At 45.4% G+C, this 24,540-nt stretch overlaps 1 protein-coding gene across 1 annotated transcript; it reads right to left on the bottom strand.

Moving 5' to 3' along the window:
- Positions 1-803: 803 nt before the first annotated feature.
- Positions 804-4,213, bottom strand: LOC109779154 (uncharacterized). Its single transcript, XM_020337767.4, has 9 exons — positions 3,995-4,213; positions 3,627-3,900; positions 3,435-3,536; positions 3,260-3,342; positions 3,062-3,178; positions 2,356-2,458; positions 1,593-2,277; positions 1,277-1,464; positions 804-1,173 (listed from the first exon to the last, which is right to left on the bottom strand). The coding sequence occupies exons 1-9, from the start codon at positions 4,105-4,107 to the stop codon at positions 1,078-1,080; spliced, it is 1,761 nt and encodes a 586-aa protein (XP_020193356.1). The 5' UTR covers positions 4,108-4,213; the 3' UTR covers positions 804-1,077.
- Between the last annotated feature and the right edge of the window lie 20,327 nt (positions 4,214-24,540).

The following is a 24,540-nucleotide window of genomic DNA, read 5'->3' on the forward strand; positions in this document are numbered from 1 at the left end:
ACAACAGACCGAGCCACTCTATTCCACAAACAAAAAAGGAATCCTCAGCCATTCTACTGATTTCACAAAAACATGCTAGTGATTTCAAAGGGTTTGGGTTTGGGTTCAGTAACAAAAAATGAGGTGGTCTGGGTCAGTAATAATCCTCAACACATACAAAAAAGAGGACAATCTACATATCACAGCTTGAATAAAAAAAGGATCGATTTCAAATCAGGTCTACTGCTCTCGCCCAACAAAAACAAGAAAATGGAACCCAAAACTCCCTCAGATCTACTACTCTCGTCCAACAAATCAAATGAAAAAACAAAGATGGAAAAAAAGAGAGGGGGTAGCACTTACTCCATCAGCAGCGTCCCCCATACTCTCGTTGGACGTTGAGCAGCACCGCAATTCCTTCGTTTGCTGCAGAGATCTTCAGATTTTGACAGAGGTAAAAGTGATAGAGAGAGAAGGGGGGAGAGGGGAATGGATAGAGACGAAATGACTGCGGCTTCCCCTACTCTAATTTACCACGGGTGGCCGCTTCCCCTTCCCTGTATCAAACAAACAAACAAAAAAGCCCAGCCCACGAATAAGCAAAACGCTCGCCCTCGGCCGCTCTTTGACGTAGAAAAGGGCAAACGGACCGGTCCGAGCCCACCACGCCTTAGACAGACCGAAAAAGGCACAAAAGCGACCCAGCGCGAATCTACAAGCAACAAACGGATCGAAGGGCTCCCTAGTCGACTGAGACTACTGATTTTTAGCAGCTACAGTACATGACACAGCATGTGCATCAAATCAAATAAACAATGCCAATGTGCACGCAAACTGAACTCTTTAACAAACCAAAGCACAAGCCATTGTGTGTTACACCTTGGGATTCAGAGGTCTCACATAGCATTGAGAGATTGTGTACAGCCTCCAACACAGCTGGTCCGATGCCAATAGTGTGCCATGAACTAATTACAAAATCTGGAATCATGTCTCCCTGCAACTGCCCACCTGGCAGGATAGAAAGCAGCAGATAGTTCTTGGCAGTCGGCACCATTTCATCACAGCACGCATTCTCCACTAGGAAGCTAGCTAGGATCATCATCTCTTCACAAAGAAGTGCTCTATCTGAGACTGCCCACCTTTGCCTCCAGCCTTCTGCTGTGCCTTAGGCCACAGTGCTGGAGTCCTGCTATCCTGCAACAGATCAATGCATGGGACTACATTAGATACACACATGCACTTAAGCCGCTTTTGCTGTCCGACGGGGAAGAACCTGAGCTGAGCTTGTTCAACTCACCGGGAACCGGCCATGATCTCTCAGGACTTTCACCTTTCCCCCGCGCCCGTCGTGCCCCACAGATATCAGATTGCCTTTGTTTGTGTTTGCACCTAGATACCCAGGTGCTGCCATGCCCTTGGACCATTTGCCGATGCTTTTTCTTGCCCCTTCACCGGTACATCCAGGTAGTGTCTGAAAATCATCATCTGATAGTAGAAAAAGGTGGTTGGTAAGTACAGAAAATTTGAGTAGAAATAGCAAGCTGTGGATATCCCAAATAGTAAGAAACAACCAAAGGAGGTCCTGAATCAGCAACTTCGCAAAAAAAACTCACCGGAAAGAGAATTTAAATTGTGAAATGTCTGAGGTCCAGTACCAGAAGCCAGCCTAGTTGCTTGTTTAGAGATGCCGCCAATTGTCAGCGATTCTTTCTTCCATGTTGAAGTTGTAACATTCATACTTCTCAGAACAGGAAGCTCTTGAACGTTTTGCAGTTTGGTCTTCATAAGAATCTCCTGAAATGTAGAGTTTCCAGTGACCGCCGTGTGTTTCAGAAATGATGTTTCTTCTGGTACATAGAAGGAAGGCTCACATCCGAATGCCGTGGGCTCTTTCTTATCATGTTCACAGTGACTGGACTGATTTTGTGTATCCAAAGTGTAATCCTTATACCCAAACGGCTTGGCAGGACATTTTATCGTGTTGTTGTCATCGGCATCTAAGTCTATCACATCTGCAGTCTTGATGTCCAGGTTGTCTTCTAAGTTCGGATCCCTTTTGGCTTCAGGGGACACCTGGTTCAACTGAGCCTTCTCGTTGCATCCATCCTGCATCACATCATCAAGCTTCACTGTTTGATTCCCATATCCAGCACTTGGACTAGAGAAACCATTATTAGCATTGGCATTCACTGGATTTGTCTGGTTCTGGTCAGCTTTAAATTTCTTTGAAGACCTCAAGTCTCTGATGACATTATTTTCCTTTTCTTCCAGTTCCTTCTGAAGATCAAGTACCTTTGCCTGTTGTTATTTGCAGAGATCAACGCCCAAACTAAACATGTAAATTCAGGAAAAGATCTTAAGTTGTTATGAGCATACCCTCAACTTCTTTATCAGCTCTTTGTCCTTCTCAATCCTCTGCTGAGCGCGACTTTCTGATCTTCCCAGATGATTGCATTGGACCATCAAGTCTTTGTAGCTCCTGAAAGAAAAATGCATTACTAAGTGATCAGAGCACGAAATCCAGTCTATAAAAAGTGAAATAGTACACTGCAAGAGTAGCTTTTTGAAAGAAAAAAATACATTCACCAAGTTAAGTAAGATTATCAGTTGTGACAACAAAGCATCCATTTAAGAGAGAAAAGGACACTTTCATCAGAAACGTCAAACTTGAGCATCTAACAAAAACACTGGTTCTTTGTCTAATTTGTATGGAAATGATTCCAGAATGGCATATCATGTCGCCTGCCAATTCATTTGATACTAGTATCATCATTGGACATCAGAGCATAGAAACTGTCTAAGTCGTAACTCCAACTTCATAGCTGAAATACTGACTATAATTTAGGTTGAGGTCCTTACACTTCCTTCAACGATCCGAAGTTCAACAACTCGACATCATAAGGTAAAGCAAAATCAATATTCAGTTTTACATAAACTATTACTACTCTTTAAAAGTTATTGAAGTGGATGACGAGGTCCCATTGTTCAGTGTAAAACATGTTTAGGCAGTTATCCCCAGACTAGTATGCATACCCAACATGAACGACATGTTTCTACATGAGGAAATGATGGAGAATTATACTTGTTGCGGAGAGCAAGTGATCTCTTCAGAACGTCAACAGCATTCTCAAGGTTGCCATGGTTGCCCAATGAAGCCAACTTTAGGATCTCTTCTTCCTGAAGGTTCATGTCAGTCGACCTAAGAACAAGATATTAAGACAGATGCATTTCACTCATTAAACACAGATATGTGTGCACACTTCAAATTGAACAAGCATACAGCTTTAGGGCCGCAAGCTCCTTCGCCAGCGCAAGGCTCCTCTCCTGCAACCTCACGCACTCCGACGTCTTCCTCGACAACTCCTGCCATGATTTACCAACACGATTCAGTAACCCATAGCCAGACGCAGAAAAGGGAGAATAGATCTCGCCACCTGAACAATGAACTCACTTACCTCTGTTTTCGCATTGAGCAGCCGCTGCACAGACTCTTTCTCCTTCCTAGCCGACTCCCGCATCGTCTCTGCCGTCGCCGCCTGCTCCTTCCACCTGACGATCTGAACCAAGAACCACCAAGAAACCATTAGCGATCCACACAAAAGAACCAGCCCAATAAGAGATCCGGCCGATGCGGTAGCAGCACTAGCCTCGGCGTTGAGCTTCTGGATCCCATCCCGCTGCTCCTCGAGCACCTTGCCAAGGGACGACGCCTTCTGCTCCAGCCGGGCGACCTCTTCGGCGAGCGCCTCCGGGTCGGCGTCCTGCGACGAGGAGGGGGGCGCCTGCGTGGGGCACGCGCCGGTGGACTGGAAGAAGAGGCGGGTCGGGGGGTGAGAGGAGCCGCAGGCTTGCTTGCAGATGGGGCACTTGCCCTTCTTCTTGCCGCCCGCGCTCGGGCAGTACTCCAGCCATTGCTCTACGCTGCAACAACACGCGGGAAGCCTCTCTGTTAGCCGGCCATCGCGAGGACAGAACGGGAGAAGATAACGGATTGGGAGGGAAGGGCGGGGCGGACCAGAGGGCGTGGAAGACGTGGCCGCAGGAGGGGAGGCAGTAGATGTGCTGGTCGGAGAGCGGGCGGAGGTCCTCGTAGCAGATGGTGCAGACCGGCCATGCGGCGGCGGTCATGACGGCGGCGGCGGCGGCGGCGGCATCCAGAGGGGGGCGGGCTCCTCTTCTTGTGGTTGGATTTGGGGGAGGGGAACGAGGGAATTGGGGAAACGAACAGGTTTCGCGGGAGGTTTCGAAGCGCACAACAGACCTCGTGGCGGGAATCTCCCGCTCTGATTTTAGTCTTTACTTATTACACTTAAACCCCTCAAAAAAACTTATTACACTTAAAATTCTTAATTAAATCCGGGGTTAGTGAAATAGTAACTGTTTTCGTGATTTTTAGTTTTAGTAATCTAAGCCATTCAAAATATTTAATCTAGTTTCATGATTATACATCCAATGGTTGTGGACCAATGTTATACGCTCAGGTAACTTTTTTCTTTTTTAAGAGAAACTTCCAATCTAGTCATCAATCATGTCCATAAAACACTAGAGGTAATAAAAATTACAATCAGGTCCATGGACCACCTAGTGACGACTACAAGCACTTAAGCGAGCCGAAGGCGCACCGCCGTCATCGTCCTCCCTCATCGGAGTCGGGCAGACTTTATTATGGTAGGCAGTCGAGAAGTTGTCGTGCTAAGGCCCAAAAGGACCAGCGCACCAGAGCAGCAACCATCGCCCGATGAAGAGAGTAGTAGATTGGAAAGATCAAACATGTAACCACACGAATGAAGACGAATACAAATCGGATCCAGATAGATCCACCGAAGACCAGCATCAATCGAATCCCGCAAGATCCGACGAAGACACACCTCCACACATCCTCCGACAAAGACACGCCTCCACACGTCCTTCGGCGGGGCTATTCGCACCATCAGGACGAGGATTAGACGTGGGAGACATGATTTCTACCGAGGACATGAGAAAGCCGAGCATAAAAATTTTGAATAATAATTTCTCTTGAGAGCTCATAATTGGGGTATGAATATAACATTGACTTAAGCCTCCCCCAAAGCTTGAGTGATACTTTCTCCTTCACGAGGCCAAAAATTATAAATATAATTCTGATCACGATGAACCAGATGCATAGGATAAAACTTCTGATGAAATTCCAATTTCAATTGGTTGTAGTTCCATGATCCAATATCATCCAATTAGCCTATACCATATCAATGTATTTCCCTTCAAAGATAAAGGGAAGATTTTCTTCTTGACAACATCCTCGGGAATACCTGCAAGCTTAAAGAATCCACAAACTTCATTCACATAGATTAGGTGCATATCGGGATGTAATGTTTCATCTCCTGCATAAGGATTAGCTAGCAGTTTCTCTATTATACCCGAAGGAATTTCATAATAAATATTTTCAGTAGGTGCAGTAGGTTGAGGAGTAGTTAGTTGTGGTTCCGGTCGAGGTGAAGATACCCCGAACAAACCCCTCAAAGGATTATTTTTCATAGTAACAAGTGACAGTAAATTTCAGCACACTATATAAATGTTTCCTTACCAAATTCCACTTACCAAAGGCGCTTCACTCCCCGGCAACGGCGCCAGAAAATAGTCTTGATAACCCATAAGTATAGGGGATCTATTGTAGTCCTTTCGATAAGTAAGAGTGTCGAACCCAACGAGGAGCAGAAGGAAATGACAAGTGGTTTCAGCAAGGTATTCTCTGCAAGCACTGAAATTATCGGTGACAGGTAATTTTATGATAGGATAAATCATAACGGGTAACAAGTAAATAAAGTAATTAAGGTGCAGCAAGGTGGCCCAATCCTTTTTGTAGCAAAGGACAAGCCTGGACAAACTCTTATATAAAGCAAAGCGCTCCCGAGGACACATGGGAGTTGTTGTCAAGTTAGTTTTCGTCATGATCATGTGATTCGCGTTCGTTACTTTGATAATCTGATATGTGGGTGGACTGGTGCTTGGGTGCTACCCTTCCTTGGACAAGCCTCACAGTTATGATTAACCCCTCTCGCAAGCATCCGCAACTACGAAAGAATTATTAAGGTAAACCTAACCATAGCATGAAACATATGGATCCAAATTAGCCCCTACGAAGCAACGCATAAACTAGGGTTTAAGCTTCTATCACTCTAGCAACCCATCATCTACTTATTACTTCTCAATGCCTTCCCCTAGGCCCAAATAATGGTGAAGTGTCATGTAGTCGATGTTCACATAACACCACTAGAGGAGAGACAACATACATCTCATCAAAATATCGAACGAATACCAAATTCACATGATTACTTATAACAAGACTTCTCCCATGTCCTCAGGAACAAACGTAACTACTCACAAAGCATATTCATAATCAAAGGAGTATTAATTATCATTAAGGATCTGAACATATGATCTTCCACTGTAACGCCCGGATAATTAGGCTACAGTAAAACTCTCCTGATGATGCCATGTCATCTATGTTACTGTTGCTAATCAAGTGTTAGTTCAAAACATTTCAAATTCAAAAAAATGAATTAGTGACAAACACCCAAAGTTTTCAAAAGTCAAAACAAAAATGTTCGGTGGGTGCCAAATATTGCACTGGTAATTATTGTGGAGAAAACATTTTTTTAGAAAGTGCCTAAGTATTTTAAAGTGAAATAAAACAGAAAATAAAAATAAAGAAAAGAAAAGAAAAGGAACCCCCCTCACTGGACCAGGCGGCCCAGCTCACAGGCCAGACCGGCCCACCTGGCCCAGCTGGCCAACCGCCGGCCCGCCTCCCCCTGCCGCCTCCTTCCCTGTTCCCCCGACCCGGGTTGAAACAGGGGCGCGCTCCCGCCCGACCACCTCGTCGGCACCGACGCCGGAGAGGATAAGGTAGCCAGCGCGCCCCGCCTCCTCGGGCCCCTCTCCCACTCGCCCCCGCTCTCCCTCTCGGCCTCTGCGCCTCCCCCTCAGATCCACCTCCCTCTCCCCTTCGATCCCCACTGCCCGAGCGTGCTCGCCGCCGTTCTCCGTCGTCCCCGCGGCCACCGTCATCGCCCTGCACCCCCGACATGCCGTAGGCGTCCGTCGTCGTCCTCCACGTCGACTGGTGCCCGCCGTTGGAGCCGGGAGGCACCACAGCGCCGGATCCACCTCGTCCCCTTCCGCCTCGGCCGCCGGTGATCCCCGTCGACCGCGGCCTCCCTCTGCGCTCCCGTTCACTCACGGGGCCTCCTTGCGCCCGCACGGTGAGCTCCACCCCTCCCTCTCCCCGTCCTAGCTCCGTTTACGCGCCGCAGCAAGCTGTGCGCGATGCGACGCCATTGCCGCGCCCGGGCTCCGCTGTCGAGCTCGTAGCCATCACGGTAGGGCTCGTCCTGGTCCGCCGAGCTCACCAACGCGTTCGTGGCTTCGAGTAGTCGTTGTAGGAGTAGCGCGCCGCCCGTTTTGGCCTCCGTTTCATCCCGCGCGAGTTCGCCGTGCTTCGGGTCTCCGCTGTCCCTGTCGCCGGCGGCGGCTCCGGCCATCGCAGCTCGCGTGGCTACCCGCGTTGGATGCGGCGTTGCTCACTCGTTCGAACGCGCCAACGCACGGGCCAAATGGCCCCCTGTACGTGGATTCCGGCGAGGCCCCGAGCGCCTCCGCCATGTTTTCGGTCGCCGGCGTTCAGCCGCCGGCCACTGCCAACGTGGCACACCTGGGCCCCACCCCTGGGTCACTGCCAGTGGGCCATGGGGGCCCCGTTGACTGGGTTGGCCCAGTCAACGTGCTGACTGGGCTGCCCAGTGAGACTGACGTGCGGGTCCCACCTCCTAATCCTCTAATTAAAACATTTTAATAATTAAAACTAATTAGTTTAGTTAATTAGACACTCACATGTGGGCCCAGTAGTTTTACTAACTAAAATAGATTAGTTTGAACTCTGTTTAACCCACTGTCTATGACAGGTGGGTCCCCCGTGTCAGTTTTGACCAGTCAACCGCACTGTTGACTACTGACATCACACATACGTCATGCTGACGTCATATCCCTTTTCTGTTAATTTAAGTAATTCCAAAAAATGATTAAATCTCTAGAAAATCATATAAAATAATCCGTAACTCGGATGAAAATACTTTCTACATGAAAGTTGCTCAGAACGACGAGACGAATCCGGATACGCAGCCCGTTCGTTCACCACACGTCCCTAGCATAGTGAACCTGCAACATCTGTCCGAAAACGCGAAACATCGGGAATACTTTCCCGGATGTTCCCCCCTTCGCCGGTATCACCTACTACCGCGTTAGGGCACACCTAGCATCACGCTTTGTCATGTCATGCATCATCATGCATCTGTTTGCATTGTATTCATTGTTTCTTCCCCCTCTTCTCTCCGGTAGACTACGAGACCGACACCGCTGCTGGTGCCCCGACCGACTACGCTGTTGACGACCCCTCCTTCTTGCCAGAGCAATCAGGCAAGCCCCCCCTCCTTGATCACCAGATATCGCCTATTCTTCTCTATACTGCTTGCATTAGAGTAGTGTGGCATGTTACTACTTTCCGTTAATCCTATCATGATGCATAGCCTGTCCTTGCTACTACTGTTGTTACCTTTACCTGCAATCCTACATGCTTAGTATAGGATGCTAGTTTTCCATCAGTGGCCCTACATTCTTGTCCGTCTGCTGTGCTATACTATCGGGCCGTGATCACTTGGGCAGTGATCACGAGTATATACTTATATACTCTATACATGACACCTGTGGTGACTAAAGTCGGGTCGGCTCGTAGGAGTACCCGCAAGTGGATCTTTGTGGAGGAGCGACAGGGCAGGTTGAGACCACCTAGGCGAGAGGTGGGCCTGGCCCTGGACGGCGTCCGCGGTTACTTCAAAATAACACGCTTAACGAGTTCTTGGTATTTGATCTGAGTCTGGCCATTTGGTCTATACAAACTAACCAACTACGCGGGAACAGTTATGGGCACTCGACGTCGTGGTATCAGCCGAAGCCTTTGTGACGTCAGCGACCGAGCGGCGCGCGCCGCATTGGACCGTAAGCTCGCACTTGTATTAAGGGGGCTAGGTCTGCTTCCGGCAGCGTACGCAACGTGCAGGTGTGCAATGGGCGATGGGCCCAGACCCCTGCGCGCATAGGATTTAGACCGGCGTGCTGACCTCTCTGTTGTGCCTAGGTAGGGCTGCGACGTGTTGATCTTCCGAGGCCGGGCATGACCCAGGAAAGTGTGTCCGGCCAAATGGGATCGAGCGTGTTGGGTTATGTGGTGCAACCCTGCAGGGAAGTTTATCTATTCGAATAGCCGTGTCCCTCGGTAAAAGGACGACCCGGAGTTGTACCTTGACCTTATGACAACTAGAACCGGATACTTAATAAAATACACCCTTCCAAGTGCCAGATACAACCCGATGATCGCTCTCTAACAGGGCGACGAGGAGGGGATCGCCGGGTAGGATTATGCTATGCGACGCTACTTGGAGGACTTCAATCTACTCTCTTCTACATGCTGCAAGATGGAGGCTATCAGAAGTGTAGTCTTCGACAGGATTAGCTATCCCCTTCTTATTCTGGCATTCTGCAGTTCAGTCCACCGATATGGCCCTTTACACATATAACCATGCATATGTAGTGTAGCTCCTTGCTTGCGAGTACTTTGGATGAGTACTCACGGTTGCTTTTCTCCCTCTTTTCCCCTTTCCTTTCTACCTGGTTGTCGCAACCAGATGCTGGAGTCCAGGAGCCAGACGCCACCGTCGACGATGACTCTTACTACACTGGAGGTGCCTACTACTACGTGCAGGCCGCTGACGACGACCAGGAGTAGTTAGGAGGATCCCAGGCAGGAGGCCTGCGCCTCTTTCGATCTGTATCCCCGTTTGTGCTAACCTTCTTAAGGCAAACTTGTTTAACTTATGTCTGTACTCAGATATTGTTGCTTCCGCTGACTCGTCTATGATCGAGCACTTGTATTCGAGCCCTCGAGGCCCCTGGCTTGTATTATGATGCTTGTATGACTTATTTATGTTTTAGAGTTGTGTTGTGATATCTTCCCGTGAGTCCCTGATCTTGACCGTACACGTTTGCGTGCATGATTAGTGTACGATTGAATCGGGGGTGTCACATCCACCGAATAAACCAACTAGCATCAAGCATCAACTACAAGGAGTGATCAACACTACTAGCAACCCACAGGTACCAATCTGAGGTTTTGGGACCAAGATCGAATACAAGAGATGAACTAGGGTTTGGGAGGAGATGGTGCTGGTGAAGATGTTGATGGAGATTGACCCCCTCTCGACGAGAGGATTGATGGTGATGATTTCCCCCTCCAGGAGGGATGTTTTCCCGGCAGAACAGCTTCGCCGGAGCCCTAGATTGGTTCTGCCCAGGTTCCGCCTTGAGACGGCGGCGCTTCGTCCCGAAAGCTTCTCTATGATTTTTTCAGGGTAAAAGACACCATATAGCAAAAGATGGGCACCGGAGGCCTGCCAGGGGGCCCACCAGGTCGGGGGGCGCGCCCTCCACTCTTGTGGCTGGCTGGTGGCCCCCTCTGGTTCTTTCTTCGCCCAATATTTTTTATATATTCCAAAAATAATCTCCGTGAAGTTTCAGGACTTTTGGAGTTGTGCAGAATAGGTCTCTAACATTTGCTCATTTTCTAGTCCAGAATTCCAGCTGCCGACATTCTCCCTCTTCATCTAAACCTTGTAAAATAAGAGAGAATAGCCATAAGTAATATGATATAAGGTGTAATAATAGCCCATAATGCAATAAATATCGTCATAAAAGCATGATGCAAAATGGATGTATCAGAAGTGGACACTTCTGTGATGATAATTTTGGTATTGTCATGGAACACTTCTACGACAGCATAGGTATGACTATCTTGATTCTGTCATAAAATCGTCATGGATGTACATGCATGACAGAAAATGTGACCTATTGAGACAAACACGTATCATCACGGAAGTGTATTTTTTTGTAGTGCATGAATAAAGTGTGAATCACCATCAATCATTAAATATCTAGGGACTCCAAACCTTGGGAAAATGACTTCTTTAAGCATTTTAATGGAGGTGTTATGATCAGCACTGCTAGTTGGAATAACTTCTACCCACTTAGTGACATAATCAACAGCAACCAAAATATGTGTATACCCATTGGAGGAAGGAAAAGGTCCCATATAATCAAAGCCCCAAACATCAAAAGGTCCAACAACAAGTGAATAATTCATAGGCATTTCCTGACGCTTACCAATATTACCAATTCTTTGACATTCATCAGAAGACAAGACAAACTTATGACCATCCTTAAAAAGAGTAGGCCAATAAAAACCAGATTGTAATACCTAATGCGCAGTTCTATCTCCCGCATGATGTCCTCCATAGGCTTCGGAGTGACACTTCTGTAGGATTTGTTCATGTTCATGCTCAGGTACACAACGTCTAATAATACCATATACTCTCTCTTTATAAAGATGTGGGTCATCCCAAAAGTAATGTATTAAGTCATAGAAGAATTTTTTTCTGTTGTTGGTATGTGAAACTAGGTGGTATAAATTTAGCAACGATGTAATTAGCATAGTCAGCATGCCAAGGAGTATTATGAGAAGCATTTATTGTAGCTAGTTGTTCATCAAGGAAGCTATCATCAATAGGTAATGGGTCATCAAGAATATTTTCTAACCTAGACAAGTTATCCGCTACGGGGTTCTCATCTCCTTTCCTATCAGTAATATGCAAGTCAAATTCTTGTAGCAAGAGAACCCACCTAATGAGTCTAGGTTTAACATCTTTCTTTTCCATAAGATATTTAGTAGCAGCATGATCGGTGTGAACAATTACTTTCGAATCAACAATGTAAGATTTGAATTTATCACAAGCAAACACAACTGCTAAAAATTCTTTCTCAGTAGTAGCATAATTTCTTTGGGCACTGTCTAGAGTTTAACTAGCGTAATGGATAACATTTAATTTCTTATCAACTCTTTGTCCTAGAACAACACCAACAACATAATCACTAGCATCACACATAATTTCAAAAGGCTAGTTCCAATCAGGTGGTTGAACAATAGGTGCAGAAGTTAAGGCTTTCTTAAGTGTTTCAAAGGCTTCTACACAATCATCATCAAAAACAAATGGAACATCCTTTTGTAAAAGATTAGTAAGAGGCACAGAAATTTTAGAGAATTCTTTCATGAACCTCCTATAGAAACCAGTATGACTGAGGAAACTACGAATACCTTTAATATCTTTAGGACATGGCATTTTCTCAATTGTATCAACTTTAGCTTTATCCACCTTAATACCTCGTTCAGAAATTTTATGCCCCAAGACAATGCCTTCATTAACCATAAAGTGGAACTTCTCCCAATTTAAGACAAGATTAGTTTGTTCACATCTCTGCAAAACTCAATCAAGGTTGCTTAAGCAATCATCAAAAGAAGTTCCATAAATGGAAAAAACATCCATGAAAACCTCAACAATATTTTCACAAAAATCAGAGAATATAGCAGTCATACATCTTTGAAAGGTAGCAGGTGCATTACATAAACCAAAGAGCATATGTCTATAAGCATAAGTTCCAAAAGGGCAAGTAAAAGTGGTTTTCTCTTGATCATGTTGTGAAACAGGTATCTGAGAGAAACCAGAATATCCATTAAGAAAGCAGAAGTGTGTGTGTGCTTAGATAGTCTTTCTAACATTTGATCAATAAAAGGCAGAGGGTCACTGGTGTAGAGACCTGCTATACAAACGATTTTTAACCCCTTTCCGCGACGGCATTTGGAACCGTCACCAAGTGAGTGTGGGCGATAGGGGGGTCCTTCCCATACGACCCAGAAACCGTCGGGGATAGGCCCTCCTGGCAAACGGGCTGGGGGAAAATGAGCTCGTGTGTGATCTGGCGAGGCATCGAAACCCAATCATTTCCGTTTGTATGTACATCCCACACGGTGAATCCCATAAAAACATTTCCTTTCGTATGTATATCACACACATTTTTTGTGTGGAAACGTTTGTGCAAGGTGGCCTAACGCAAATAGTTCTCTGCCGGAAGCCGTATGTGATTGTTAGTTGATCAAACAGACCTACTTTCTAGAAACCGTGTGGGTTGTTTCAGTTCATCGCCCACGGTGTTGTCTGTGTAACCGTCTGCAATAGAAAACCCCAATAAGCAGGGTAATTAGCCTATTATTGATAATCCATGTAGTAATCAAATTGATATATCTTATAAAACACACCAGATATTGCATATTCGTATAACGGCAACCAGGATTTCATAATCGAATTACATCACATAGCTTCGGCACTCAGTTACGCCATTACACAACAGCACCAAGTTTCACATGCAACATCGAAAACCTTTGGAAAGTAGCATCATACATGGTAAATAGACAGATGAATCTCATCTGGGAAATTGCAGAAGCGGAAGGCAAATACTGAGCCTTCAGTGATGTTGAAGTTCCTTGCAACTTTAGGCCAGTGGCTATGGATAATTGCCCGCCCAACCTTCGTCCTCTTCAGGAAGACTTTAATATTGTACCGTGGGTGTTGAATGAATACCTTCCTCGCCTCTTGACCATGCAGGTGGTTTGAGAGGTAATCATCGATGAACTGCTTTGAAAAGTACTGAAAACAAAGATATGCATAAATCACTGTTATAAATTTTGAAATGGCGCAAGGGGTAAAAACAAGGTAAAAGAGTTAGTACCATCCTATAGTTGACTGATATCTTATTCATTGTGCAAACAAAGATCTTGCTGTTATTCGTCGCAAGTTTCTTCATCCTAACAATCTTTTTGAGTTTCTTGACTTGACTGATATTCATGGATATCTCATTTCCCCATATGCAAAATGGGTCGAACAGTGGGTCTAAGCCTCTGACAGCAGGACCTACATGTGCAAGACCAAATTGTAAGAAACCTAAATATTAGAATGATTCGTGCAACTGCACAATATTGTGTTATTAGCGAAAGGACCATGCATGAGCAAACCTCGATGGTAAACCGCAGTGTCTCCCATTGTTTCCCTACAACACACATAAGGAAGATCTTGATGAGGATAACCGAGAGTTGCCATACTATCAGTAGAACATGTATTGAGTACAACCAAATTCGATTATTTCACATGCATAACAATACAAAATTGTACCCACAGCAAATGAAAATCAAATTGCAGAATTGAACCAAAAAGTTAAATGGACAGCAGACCAAATGAACCAAAACAGTTAACTGAGCACGACATTGCAGAATAGAAACATGTACTAGAAGATAAGACAGTTAACAAAACAAAGAATGCATGAGAACAGTACTACGAAATGTAGCAGTTGTTGGACCAAACTGTTAACTGAACGTTACATTTCAGAGGACCAAACTGTTAACTGAACATCAGATTGCATATTAACATTACAGAGGACAAATCACTAGAAGGCACTGGCGGTGACCTCGAGAAAACAGCACGAACTATATTTTAAAGTAGACAATTGCGTGGCGGTGTCGATGGTGGCTCGAAGACGAGGTGCTCCTCCAAGATCTGGCGGTCGGCACATGGCAGCCATAGCAACCTCGTGTGCGCGTGCGGCCGCGATTTGATTCTCCGCTACTAGATGCTATTGAGCTCCACGTTATACTGCGTGCAAAATGGTTGTGGGCGGCGCTTAATTGGAGGAGGGGGACAGTGATTTTGGCGGAAGGTGTCGCGCCTTTGTTCGGGGCATGTGGGACGGGGAAGGAGGAGGATGGTGTGGTGTGTGGATTACCTAACCATATCGACGAGGTCGCGCAACAAGAAGAAGGGTCGGCGGCGAGGAGGCCGCGCAACAAGAAGAAGGGTCGCCGGCGAGGAGGTGGTGCTGCAAGAAGAAGGGTCGCCGATGAGGAGGCGGCACTGCAAGAAGAAGGGTAGTCGGTGAGGAGGCAACGCTGCAAGAAGAAGGGTCGGCGGCGAGGAGGCTGAGCTGCCAGTAAGCAGCAGTGAAGGTTTGAACTTGGAAAGCAAGGAGGAACAGTGAAAAATGTGGCTTTTGGTGGGAGGGAGGGGGCGGGGTGATAGATATTTCCATGGTGGCAGAAAAATTTCGCTCGGTGCCGCGAGAAACTGGCGCGCAAGTGTGGTTGAAGCAGGGGCGGTGGACTGTAGACGATGAAGCTTCCTGCGTAAGCCAGACAAGACGTTGCGCCAAGATATTTTATATCGCATCCCACAGGATTCTTTCTAGTAAACTGTTTATGGTATACACTACTGCAGGATGCTGCTAACGTGACACTACGATCAGAGACCCTTCGACGAAACTGTGTGCGATGCCATAATCGCAAACGGTGGTGTAAAAAACCGTCAAAAAAGGTGCAAAACATTTGCGATGGAGGATGCATCAAACATGGTTCAGATTTTAGTTGTGTGTGCGATGCAGGGCATACGGTTCAGCTCAATTAACCGTTTGCGATGAGGAGGAACAAAAGGAACGGCAGCCAGTTGAAGGTATGTGCGATTGCTACCTCTTGAGCACTGCGTTGGTTTTCCCTTGAAGAGGAAAGGGTGATGCAGTAAAGTAGCGTAAGTATTTCACTCAGTTTTTGAGAACCAAGGTATCAATCCAGTAAGAGACCACACATGAGTCCCTCGCACCTAGACAAACAAATAAATCCTCGCAACCAACGCGATAAAGGGGTTGTCAATCCCTTCACGGTCACTTACGAGAGTGAGATCTGATAGATATGATAAGATAATATTTTTGGTATTTTTATGATAAAGATGCAAAGTAAAATAAAAGACAATAAAAATAACTAAGTGTTGGAAGATTAATATGATGGAAAATAGACCCGGGGGCCATAGGTTTCACTAGTGGCTTCTCTCAAGAGCATAAGTATTACGGTGGGTGAACAAATTACTGTTGAGCAATTGATAGAATTGAGCATAGTTGAGAATATCTAGGTATGATCATGTATATAGGCATCACGTCCGAGACAAGTAGACCGACTCCTGCTTGCATCTACTACTATTACTCCACACATCGACCGCTATCCAGCATGCATCCAGAGTATTAAGTTCATAAGAACGGAGTAACGCTTTAAGCAAGATGACATGATGTAGAGGGATAAACTCATGCAATATGATATAAACCCCATCTTGTTATCCTTGATGGCAACAATACAATACGTGCCTTGCTGCCCCTACTGTCACTGGGAAAGGACACCGCAAGATTGAACCCAAAGCTAAGCACTTCTCCCATTGCAAGAAAGATCAATCTAGTAGGCCAAACCAAACTGATAATTCGAAGAGACTTGCAAAGATAACCAATCATACATAAAAGAATTCAGAGAAGATTCAAATATTGTTCATAGATAAACTTGGTCATAAACCCACAATTCATCGGTCTCAACAAACACACCGCAAAAGAAGATTACATCGAATAGATCTCCACGAGAGAGGGGGAGAACATTGTTTTGAGATCCAAAAAGAGAGAAGAAACCATCTAGCTAATAACTATGGACCCGAAGGTCTGAGGTAAACTACTCACACATCATCGGAGAGGCTATGGTGTTGATGTAGAAGCCCTCCGTGATCGATGCCCCCTCTAACGGAGCTCCGGAAAAGGCCCCAAGATGGGATCTCACGGGTATAGAAGGTTGCGGCGGTGGAATTAGGTTTTTGGCTCCGTATCTGGTAGTTTGGGGGTACGTAGGTATATATAGGAGGAAGAAGTACGTCGGTGGAGCAATGTGGGGCCCACGAGGGTGGAGGGCGCGCCTGGGGGGGGGGGGGTAGGCGCGCCCCCTACCTCGTGCCCTCCTGGTTGATGTCTTGACGTAGGGTCCAAGTCCTCTGGATCACGTTCGTTCCGAAAATCACGTTCCCGAAGGTTTCATTCCGTTTGGACTCTGTTTGATATTCTTTTTCTGTGAAACTCTGAAATAGGCAAAAAACAATAATTCTGGGCTGGGCCTCCGGTTAATAGGTTAGTCCCAAAAATAATATAGAAGTGTATAATAAAGCCCATTAATGTCCAAAACAGAATATAATATAGCATGGAACAATAAAAAATTATAGATACGTTGGAGACGTATCAAGCATCCCCAAGCTTAATTCCTGCTCGTCCTCGAGTAGGTAAATGATAAAAATAGAATTTTTGATGTGGAATGCTACTTGGCATAATTTCAATGTAATTCTCTTAATTGTGGTATGAATGTTCAGATCCGAAAGATTCAAGATAAAAGTTTAATATTGACATAAAAGTAATAATACTTCAAGCATACTAACTAAGCAATTATGTCTTCTCAAAATAACATGGCCAAAGAAAGTTCATCCCTACAAAATCATATAGTTTAGTCATGCTCCATTTCCGTCACACAAGAATGCTCTCGTCATGCACAACCTCGATGACAAGCCAAGCAATTGTTTCATACTTTAGTAATCTCAAACTTTTCAACATCCACGCAATACATGAGCGTGAGCCATGGATATAGCACTATGGTGGAATAGAATATAATGATGGGGGTTATGTGGAGAAGACAAAAAAGGATAAAGTCTCACATCAACGCGGCTAATCAATGAGCTATGGAGATGCCCGTCGATTGATGTTAATGCAAGGAGTAGGGATTGCCATGCAACGGATGCACTAGATCTATAAATGCATGAAAGCTCAACAAAAGAAACCAAGTGGGTGTGCATCCAACTTGCTTGCTCACGAAAACCTAGGGCATTTGAGGAAGCCCATTGTTGGAATATACAAGCCAAGTTCTATAATGAAAAATTCCCACTAGTACATGAAAGTGACAAAACAAGAGACTCTCTATCATGAAGATCATGGTGCTACTTTGAAACACAAGTGTGGAAAAAGGATAGTAACATTGTCCCTTTTAATTTTTATTTTTTGGGCCTTTTCTTTTTTTATTTGGCCTTTCTCTTTTTTTTTATTGGGACAATGCTCTATGAATGATGATCATTACACTTCTATTTATTTACAACTCAATGATTACAACTCGATACTAGAACATAGTATGACTCTATATGAATGCCTCCGGCGGTATACCGGGATAGCAACGAATCAAGAGTGACATGTATGAAAAATTATGAACGGTGGCTTTTCCACAAATACGATGTCAACTACATGATCATGCAAAGCAATATGACAATGATGAAAGTGTCATGATAAACGGAAATGTGGAAAGTTGCATGGCAATATATCTCGGAATGGCTATGGAAATGCCATAATAGGTAGGTATGGTGGCTGTTTTGAGGAGGATATAAGGAGGTTTATGTGTGAAAGAGCCTATCATATCACGGGGTTTGGATGCACCGGTGAAGTTTGCACCAACTCTTAATGTGAGAAAGGGCAATGCACGGTACCGAAGAGGCTAGCAATGATGGAAGGGTAAGAGTGCGTATGATCCATGGACTCAACATTAGTCATAAAGAAATCACATACTTATTGCAAAAATCTACAAGTCATTAAAAACCAAGCACTACGCGCATGCTCCTAGGGGGATAGATTGGTAGGAAAAGACCATCGCTCGTCCCCGACCGCCACTCATAAGGAGGACACTCAAAGAACACCTCATGTTTCAAATTTGTTACATAACGTTTACCATACGTGCATGCTACGGGACTTGCAAACTTCAACACAAGTATTTCTCAATTTCACAACTACTCAACTAGCACGACTTTAATATCACTACCTCCATATCTCAAAACAATCATCAAGCATCAAACTTCTCTTACCATTCAGCACACTCATAAGAAAGTTTTTTACTAGTCTCTGAATACCTAACATATTGGGATTAATTTCCCAACTTAAGCAAATTACCATGCTGTTTAAGACTCTCAAAATAATATAAATTAAGCATGAGAGAATAATAGTTTCTATAAAACAAAATCACCGCCGTGCTCTAAAAGATATAAGTGAAGCACTAGAGCAAAAACTATATAGCTCAAAAGATATAAGTGAAGCGCATAAGGTATTCTAATAAATTCCAAATCATATGTGGCTCTCTCAAAAGGTGTGTACAGCAAGGATGATTGTGGCAAACTAACAAATAAAGACTCAAATAATACAAGACGCTCCAAGCAAAACACATATCATGTGGTGAATAAAAATATAGCTCCAAGTAAAGTTACCGATGGAAGTAGACGAAAGAGGGGATGCCTTCCGGGGCATCCCCAAGCTTTGGCTTTTAGGTGTCCTTAGATTATCTTGGGGTGCCATGGGCATCCCCAAGCTTAGGCTCTTGCCACTCCTTGTTCCATAATCCATCAAATCTTTCACCCAAAACTTGAAAACTTCACAACGCAAAACTCAGCAGAAAATCTCGTGAGCTCCGTTAGCGAAAGAAAACAAAACACCACTTCAAGGTACTGTGATGAAATCATTATTTATTTATATTGGTGTTAAACCTACTGTATTCCAACTTCTCTATGGTTTATAAACTATTTTACTAGCCATAGATTCATCAAAATAAGCAAACAACACACGAAAAACAGAATCTGTCAAAAACAGAACAGTCTGTAGTAATCTGTAACTAACGCAAACTTCTGGAACTCCAAAAAAATATAACAAAATAGGAAGACCTAGACAATTTGTTTATTGATCAGCAGCAATTGGAATCAATATTTTATCACGTTCTGGTGAGTTTTAACAATTATTTTCGTGAACAGAAAGTTTCTGGAATTTTCAGCAAGATCAAATAACTATCATCCAAGAAGATCCTATAGGTTAAACTTGGCACAAACACTAATTAAAACATAAAACACATCTAACCAGAGGCTAGATCAAATATTTATTCCTAAACAGAAGAAAAAAAGCAAAAAACTAAAAACAAAATTGGGTTGCCTCCCAACAAGCGCTATCGTTTAACGCCCCTAGCTTGGCATAATAGCAAGGATAGATCTAGGCATTGCCATCTTTAGTAGGCAATCCATAAGTGGCTATCATAATAGATTCATAAGGTAACTTTATTTTCTTTCTAGGGAAGTGTTCCATGCCTTTCCTTAATGGAAATTGGAATCTAATATTCCCTTCCTTCATATCAATAATTGGACCAATCGTTCGAAGGAAAGGTCTACCAAGAATAATAGGACATGAAGGATTGCAATCTATGTCAAGAACAATAAAATCTACGGGCACATAATTCCTATTTGCAACAATAAGAACATCATTAATTCTTCCCATAGGTTTCTTAATGGTGGAGTCCGCAAGGTGCAAGTTTAGAGAGCAATCATCAAAATCACGGAAACCTAGCAAATCGCACAAAGTTTTTGGGATCGTGGAAACACTAGCACCCAAATCACACAAAGCATAGCATTCATGATCTTTAATTTTAATTTTAATAGTGGGTTCCCACTCATCATAAAGTTTTCTAGGGATAGAAACTTCCAACTCAAGTTTTTCTTCATAAGATTGCATCAAAGCATCAACGAAATGTTTAGTAAAGGCTTGCATCTACTACTATTACTCCACACATCGACCGCTATCCAGCATGCATCCAGAGTATTAAGTTCATAAGAACGGAGTAACGCTTTAAGCAAGATGACATGATGTAGAGGGATAAACTCATGCAATATGATATAAACCCCATCTTGTTATCCTCGATGGCAACAATACAATACGTGCCTTGCTGCCCCTACTGTCACTGGGAAAGGACACCGCAAGATTGAACCCAAAGCTAAGCACTTCTCCCATTGCAAGAAAGATCAATCTAGTTGGCCAAACCAAACTGATAATTCGAAGAGACTTGCAAAGATAACGAATCATACATAAAAGAATTCAGAGAAGATTCAAATATTGTTCATAGATAAACTTGATCATAAACCCACAATTCATCGGTCTCAACAAACACACCGCAAAAGAAGATTACATCGAATAGATCTCCATGAGAGAGGAGAAGAACATTGTATTGAGATCCAAAAAGAGAGAAGAAGCCATCTAGCTAATAACTATGGACCCGAAGGTCTGAGGTAAACTACTCACACATCATTGGATAGGCTATGGTGTTGATGTAGAAGCCCTCCGTGATCGACGCCCCCTCCGGCGGAGCTCCAAAAAAGGCCCCAAGATGGGATCTCACGGGTACAGAAGGTTGGGGCGGTGGAATTAGGTTTTTGGCTCCGTATCTGGTAGTTTGGGGGTACGTAGGTATATATAGGAGGAAGAAGTACGTCGGTGGAGCAACGTAGGGCCCACGAGGGTGGAGGGCGCACCTGGGGGGGTAGGCGCGCCCCCTACCTCGTGCCCTCCTGGTTGATGTCTTGACGTAGGGTCCAAGTCCTCTGGATCACGTTCGTTCCGAAAATCACGTTCCCGAAGGTTTCATTCCGTTTGGACTCCGTTTGATATTCTTTTTCTGCGAAACTCTGAAATAGGCAAAAAACAACAATTCTGGGCTGGGCCTCCGGTTAATAGGTTAGTCCCAAAAATAATATAAAAGTGTATAATAAAGCCCATTAATGTCCAAAACAAAACATAATATAGCATGGAACAATAAAAAATTATAGATACGTTGGAGACGTATCAGCGATGTACAACATACGGTTCACTCGGATGAACTGTTTGTGATTAGGCAACACAAAAGAAACGGTCAGCCCAATCAAGGTGTGTGTGATGTACAACATACGATTCACTCGGATGAACTGTTTGTGATTAGGCAAGAGAACAGAAATGGTTCAATATAACAAGGTGTGTGTGATACGCGGCAAACATGTCTGTAGTCAGAAATGTGTGCGAAGATCGATAATAACACAGTCGATTGCTTATAATAAGACGTATGTGATATGCTCTGTCTACAGAACATCTATTAGCCATTGTGGGACGGGCGGTCATCCGGATACGCCATAAGGATGCGAAGAGGCATTCCTACCAGCAAGGACTAGCTGTTCCACCAGTAGCTCATGTAAGAAAACTATCAAGTTAAGTGTGCTCAGGCTGGAGCAGCCATCAGATGGGTGACTGGATGGGAAGTTGTGTTGATGTTAAATTAAATGATAGGATGCGTCATTTCAGTCAAATGACCGAAATGACCCATTCCCTCAGCTAATTTAACCTCGAGGTCCTTGTTTTTTTATTTTTATTTTTATTTTTTAACACATGTTAAAGAAGGTCTACCACATTACTTTTTGACAATGTGCGATACGTGGCATATATTTGATCCATCCGACCTGTTTATGATGGAATAGGCCGTGTGTGTTGTGGGCAAACACTTGCTAGTATTCAACCGTTTGGGATTGATGAATTCATCACCGACGGGTTCCCTACTGTGGTCCGTGTTCATCTGATCATCATCTACTTCTTGTGCTAGCTCGATGTTTCTTCTATGCTAAGTTTCCATTAATTGATTGCATTTTATGAACACGCCACCGTTTCCCGCCATTTCCTCACCTGTTTCCCACCACCCTGCTCTATTGCGCATAGGCGGCGCGCGACGCACGGAGGCGACAAGCGCAGCCTATAGCACATCCACCTTTTCCAAGCATGCCAATCCACCAAAGCGCCGCCTCTGCCATCAACCTCATCGACGAGGAAAACGAGCAGGCACCACGGCCCGTAGAGGCCGAGGCGCTCCCTGGCAACGCGATGGATGACGCCGTGATGCGCGTCATCGCCAGGGTTGAGCAGACCTTTGGCGCATGGCACTTGAGCGCCGCGGATCAAGATAGGCATGTCAGCGCCGACAGGCTGCAGCTCGCCGCACAACATGATCGATGGCGCGCCACAGAGCAAGCTAGGCGCGTCCGTGCCGATAGGCTGCGGCTCGCCGCACAGCGAGACCGTTGGAGCGCCACACAGCGAGAGGCGCGGTGCGCCGCACAGCAAGAGCGGATCCATCGGCGCTTGCTTGCTGTCGACACGGCGTCGCAGCTGGGTACACGTCCCGTCAGTACCCCCATTCCTCGCCAGGAGTGGTCAGAGGCCCTCGGCGCCGTACTTGCACCAGAGGTCGGCTGCGCTGTACTTGCACCGGAAGCCCGCCGCGCCGTTCACATGGGTGCCATCGTTCGCCTTGTCCGCGGCCTGCTGGATGCCAACGCACTGATCCGTAGGCTTGACCGCCTCCTTGGCCCAGATGTCCACCTGGGCGCAGTAGAGGAACATGGCCGTTGCATCCTCGAGCTGGTGATCTCCGATGAAATAGCCAACTTGGAGCTTGAGATCGCGCTCCAGATGTACCGCGAGCGTGTCGACCGCTTGGACGAACGCCTGCACGAGTTCAGGCAGAGCCAAGAGCTACCCTAGGCAAGGGCTGCTGGTCATGGTCTCATGGACGCGTTTTATTTTGAAAAGTCGTTTCGACGTGGATAGCTATGTATTCACAGTAAGCATAGTATTGCTCTGTTTATTGCTCTGTTTCAATGTGTGTACTCTGTTTTCCATTCTTATATGTTCTGTTTCAATGTGCGTATATACGCTTTCCATTCTGTATATGTGGATGATAACAGCTAGATTCAAATTAGTATACAAAAACAGATAGAAAATGTAATTCATAATATATATATATATATTAATTGTTCATTAGTTCATCACATAATATATAAATATATAAATAATATCATCACATATACGTGATGATACTTAACTACTAGGTACAATGCATAAAATTGAAAACGAACAATACTAAAACTAATAATCCCTCCTGGGGCCGGTATTCCGGCAGCCCCTCGCCAGCAGCTCCCTGGTGCGCGGCGTCTTCCCAGTGCGGAGGCGGTACTCCGACTCCTCCGCCTCGCAGCGCTTGACTACCGATCTGCCTCTTGCTGGCGGACGCGCGCGGCCGAGCTTGCCATTTCGTTGGGTGCCCATCGGAGCTCCTCGTCGCTGGCACGCTGGAGCTTATCGGCCCACCTCCACGCAGCGACGAGGCGCCCAACGCCTGTGACTTTCCTCGCGAAGTACCCGTCTTCGTACACCTGCTCGGCACGACGACGCGCCAGCCCCAAAGCTCCGCCGCCTCCTTTTTCCAGGTAGCATCATAGGCTTCACAGGCCGCCTGGTACCTGGCTTCCTCCTCCGCCATCTCCTTCTTGAACGCCACTTGCCTGGCTTTCTCAGCCGGCGGCAGCGACTTCCACAGACAAAGATTGTACTGGCCCCAAAACCAATCCAAAGTTGGGGGGTCCGGCGCAACCTCGTCAGGCGGCGCGTAGGGGTCCTCGTCACTTCTAATCGAGTGAGCGTCCTCGGGGGCGGCGACTCCTCGTCGACGCGTGGGCAGACCGGCGGCGCCATGGCAGAGATTTGAGAGAGAGAGAGAGAGAGGGCGAGCGAGGGGAGGATGTAGATGAGAATGCAGGCGGGACGATGTGAGCAACGTAGTATTTATTGGCGGCCGGAATCTAGATCGACGGGGACACTACACACGCCGGTCGCCGGAATTTACGAGTACTGTAGTTTGAATTACACACAATTCCCGCAGTAAATCTGTGTGTGAACATAATAGCTGATGGTTTCCAATACAGAACCATGTCTAATTAATGATCCCCGCCAATCACCTACCAAACCTCGAGCCGCGAGATAGAGTGCCAATCGTGTGGGGGCCGGTTGTCGTGCCAGATCTTTACATTTTCTTTCTTGAACATCAGATAT

Source organism: Aegilops tauschii, chromosome 7 (genome assembly GCF_002575655.3).
Source record: "Aegilops tauschii subsp. strangulata cultivar AL8/78 chromosome 7, Aet v6.0, whole genome shotgun sequence".
NCBI classification, from domain to species: domain Eukaryota; kingdom Viridiplantae; phylum Streptophyta; class Magnoliopsida; order Poales; family Poaceae; genus Aegilops; species Aegilops tauschii.

Bases quoted from the DNA above. Each gene is read 5' to 3' on its own strand.
- LOC109779154 (XM_020337767.4), bottom strand. From the start codon at position 4,107: ATGACCGCCGCCGCATGGCCGGTCTGCACCATCTGCTACGAGGACCTC. The intron at 3,901-3,994 runs GTCCGCCCCGCC...GTGTTGTTGCAG, and splicing joins CACGTCTTCCACGCCCTCTG to CGTAGAGCAATGGCTGGAGT. The intron at 3,343-3,434 runs GTAAGTGAGTTC...AAATCATGGCAG, and splicing joins TGCTCAATGCGAAAACAGAG to GAGTTGTCGAGGAAGACGTC.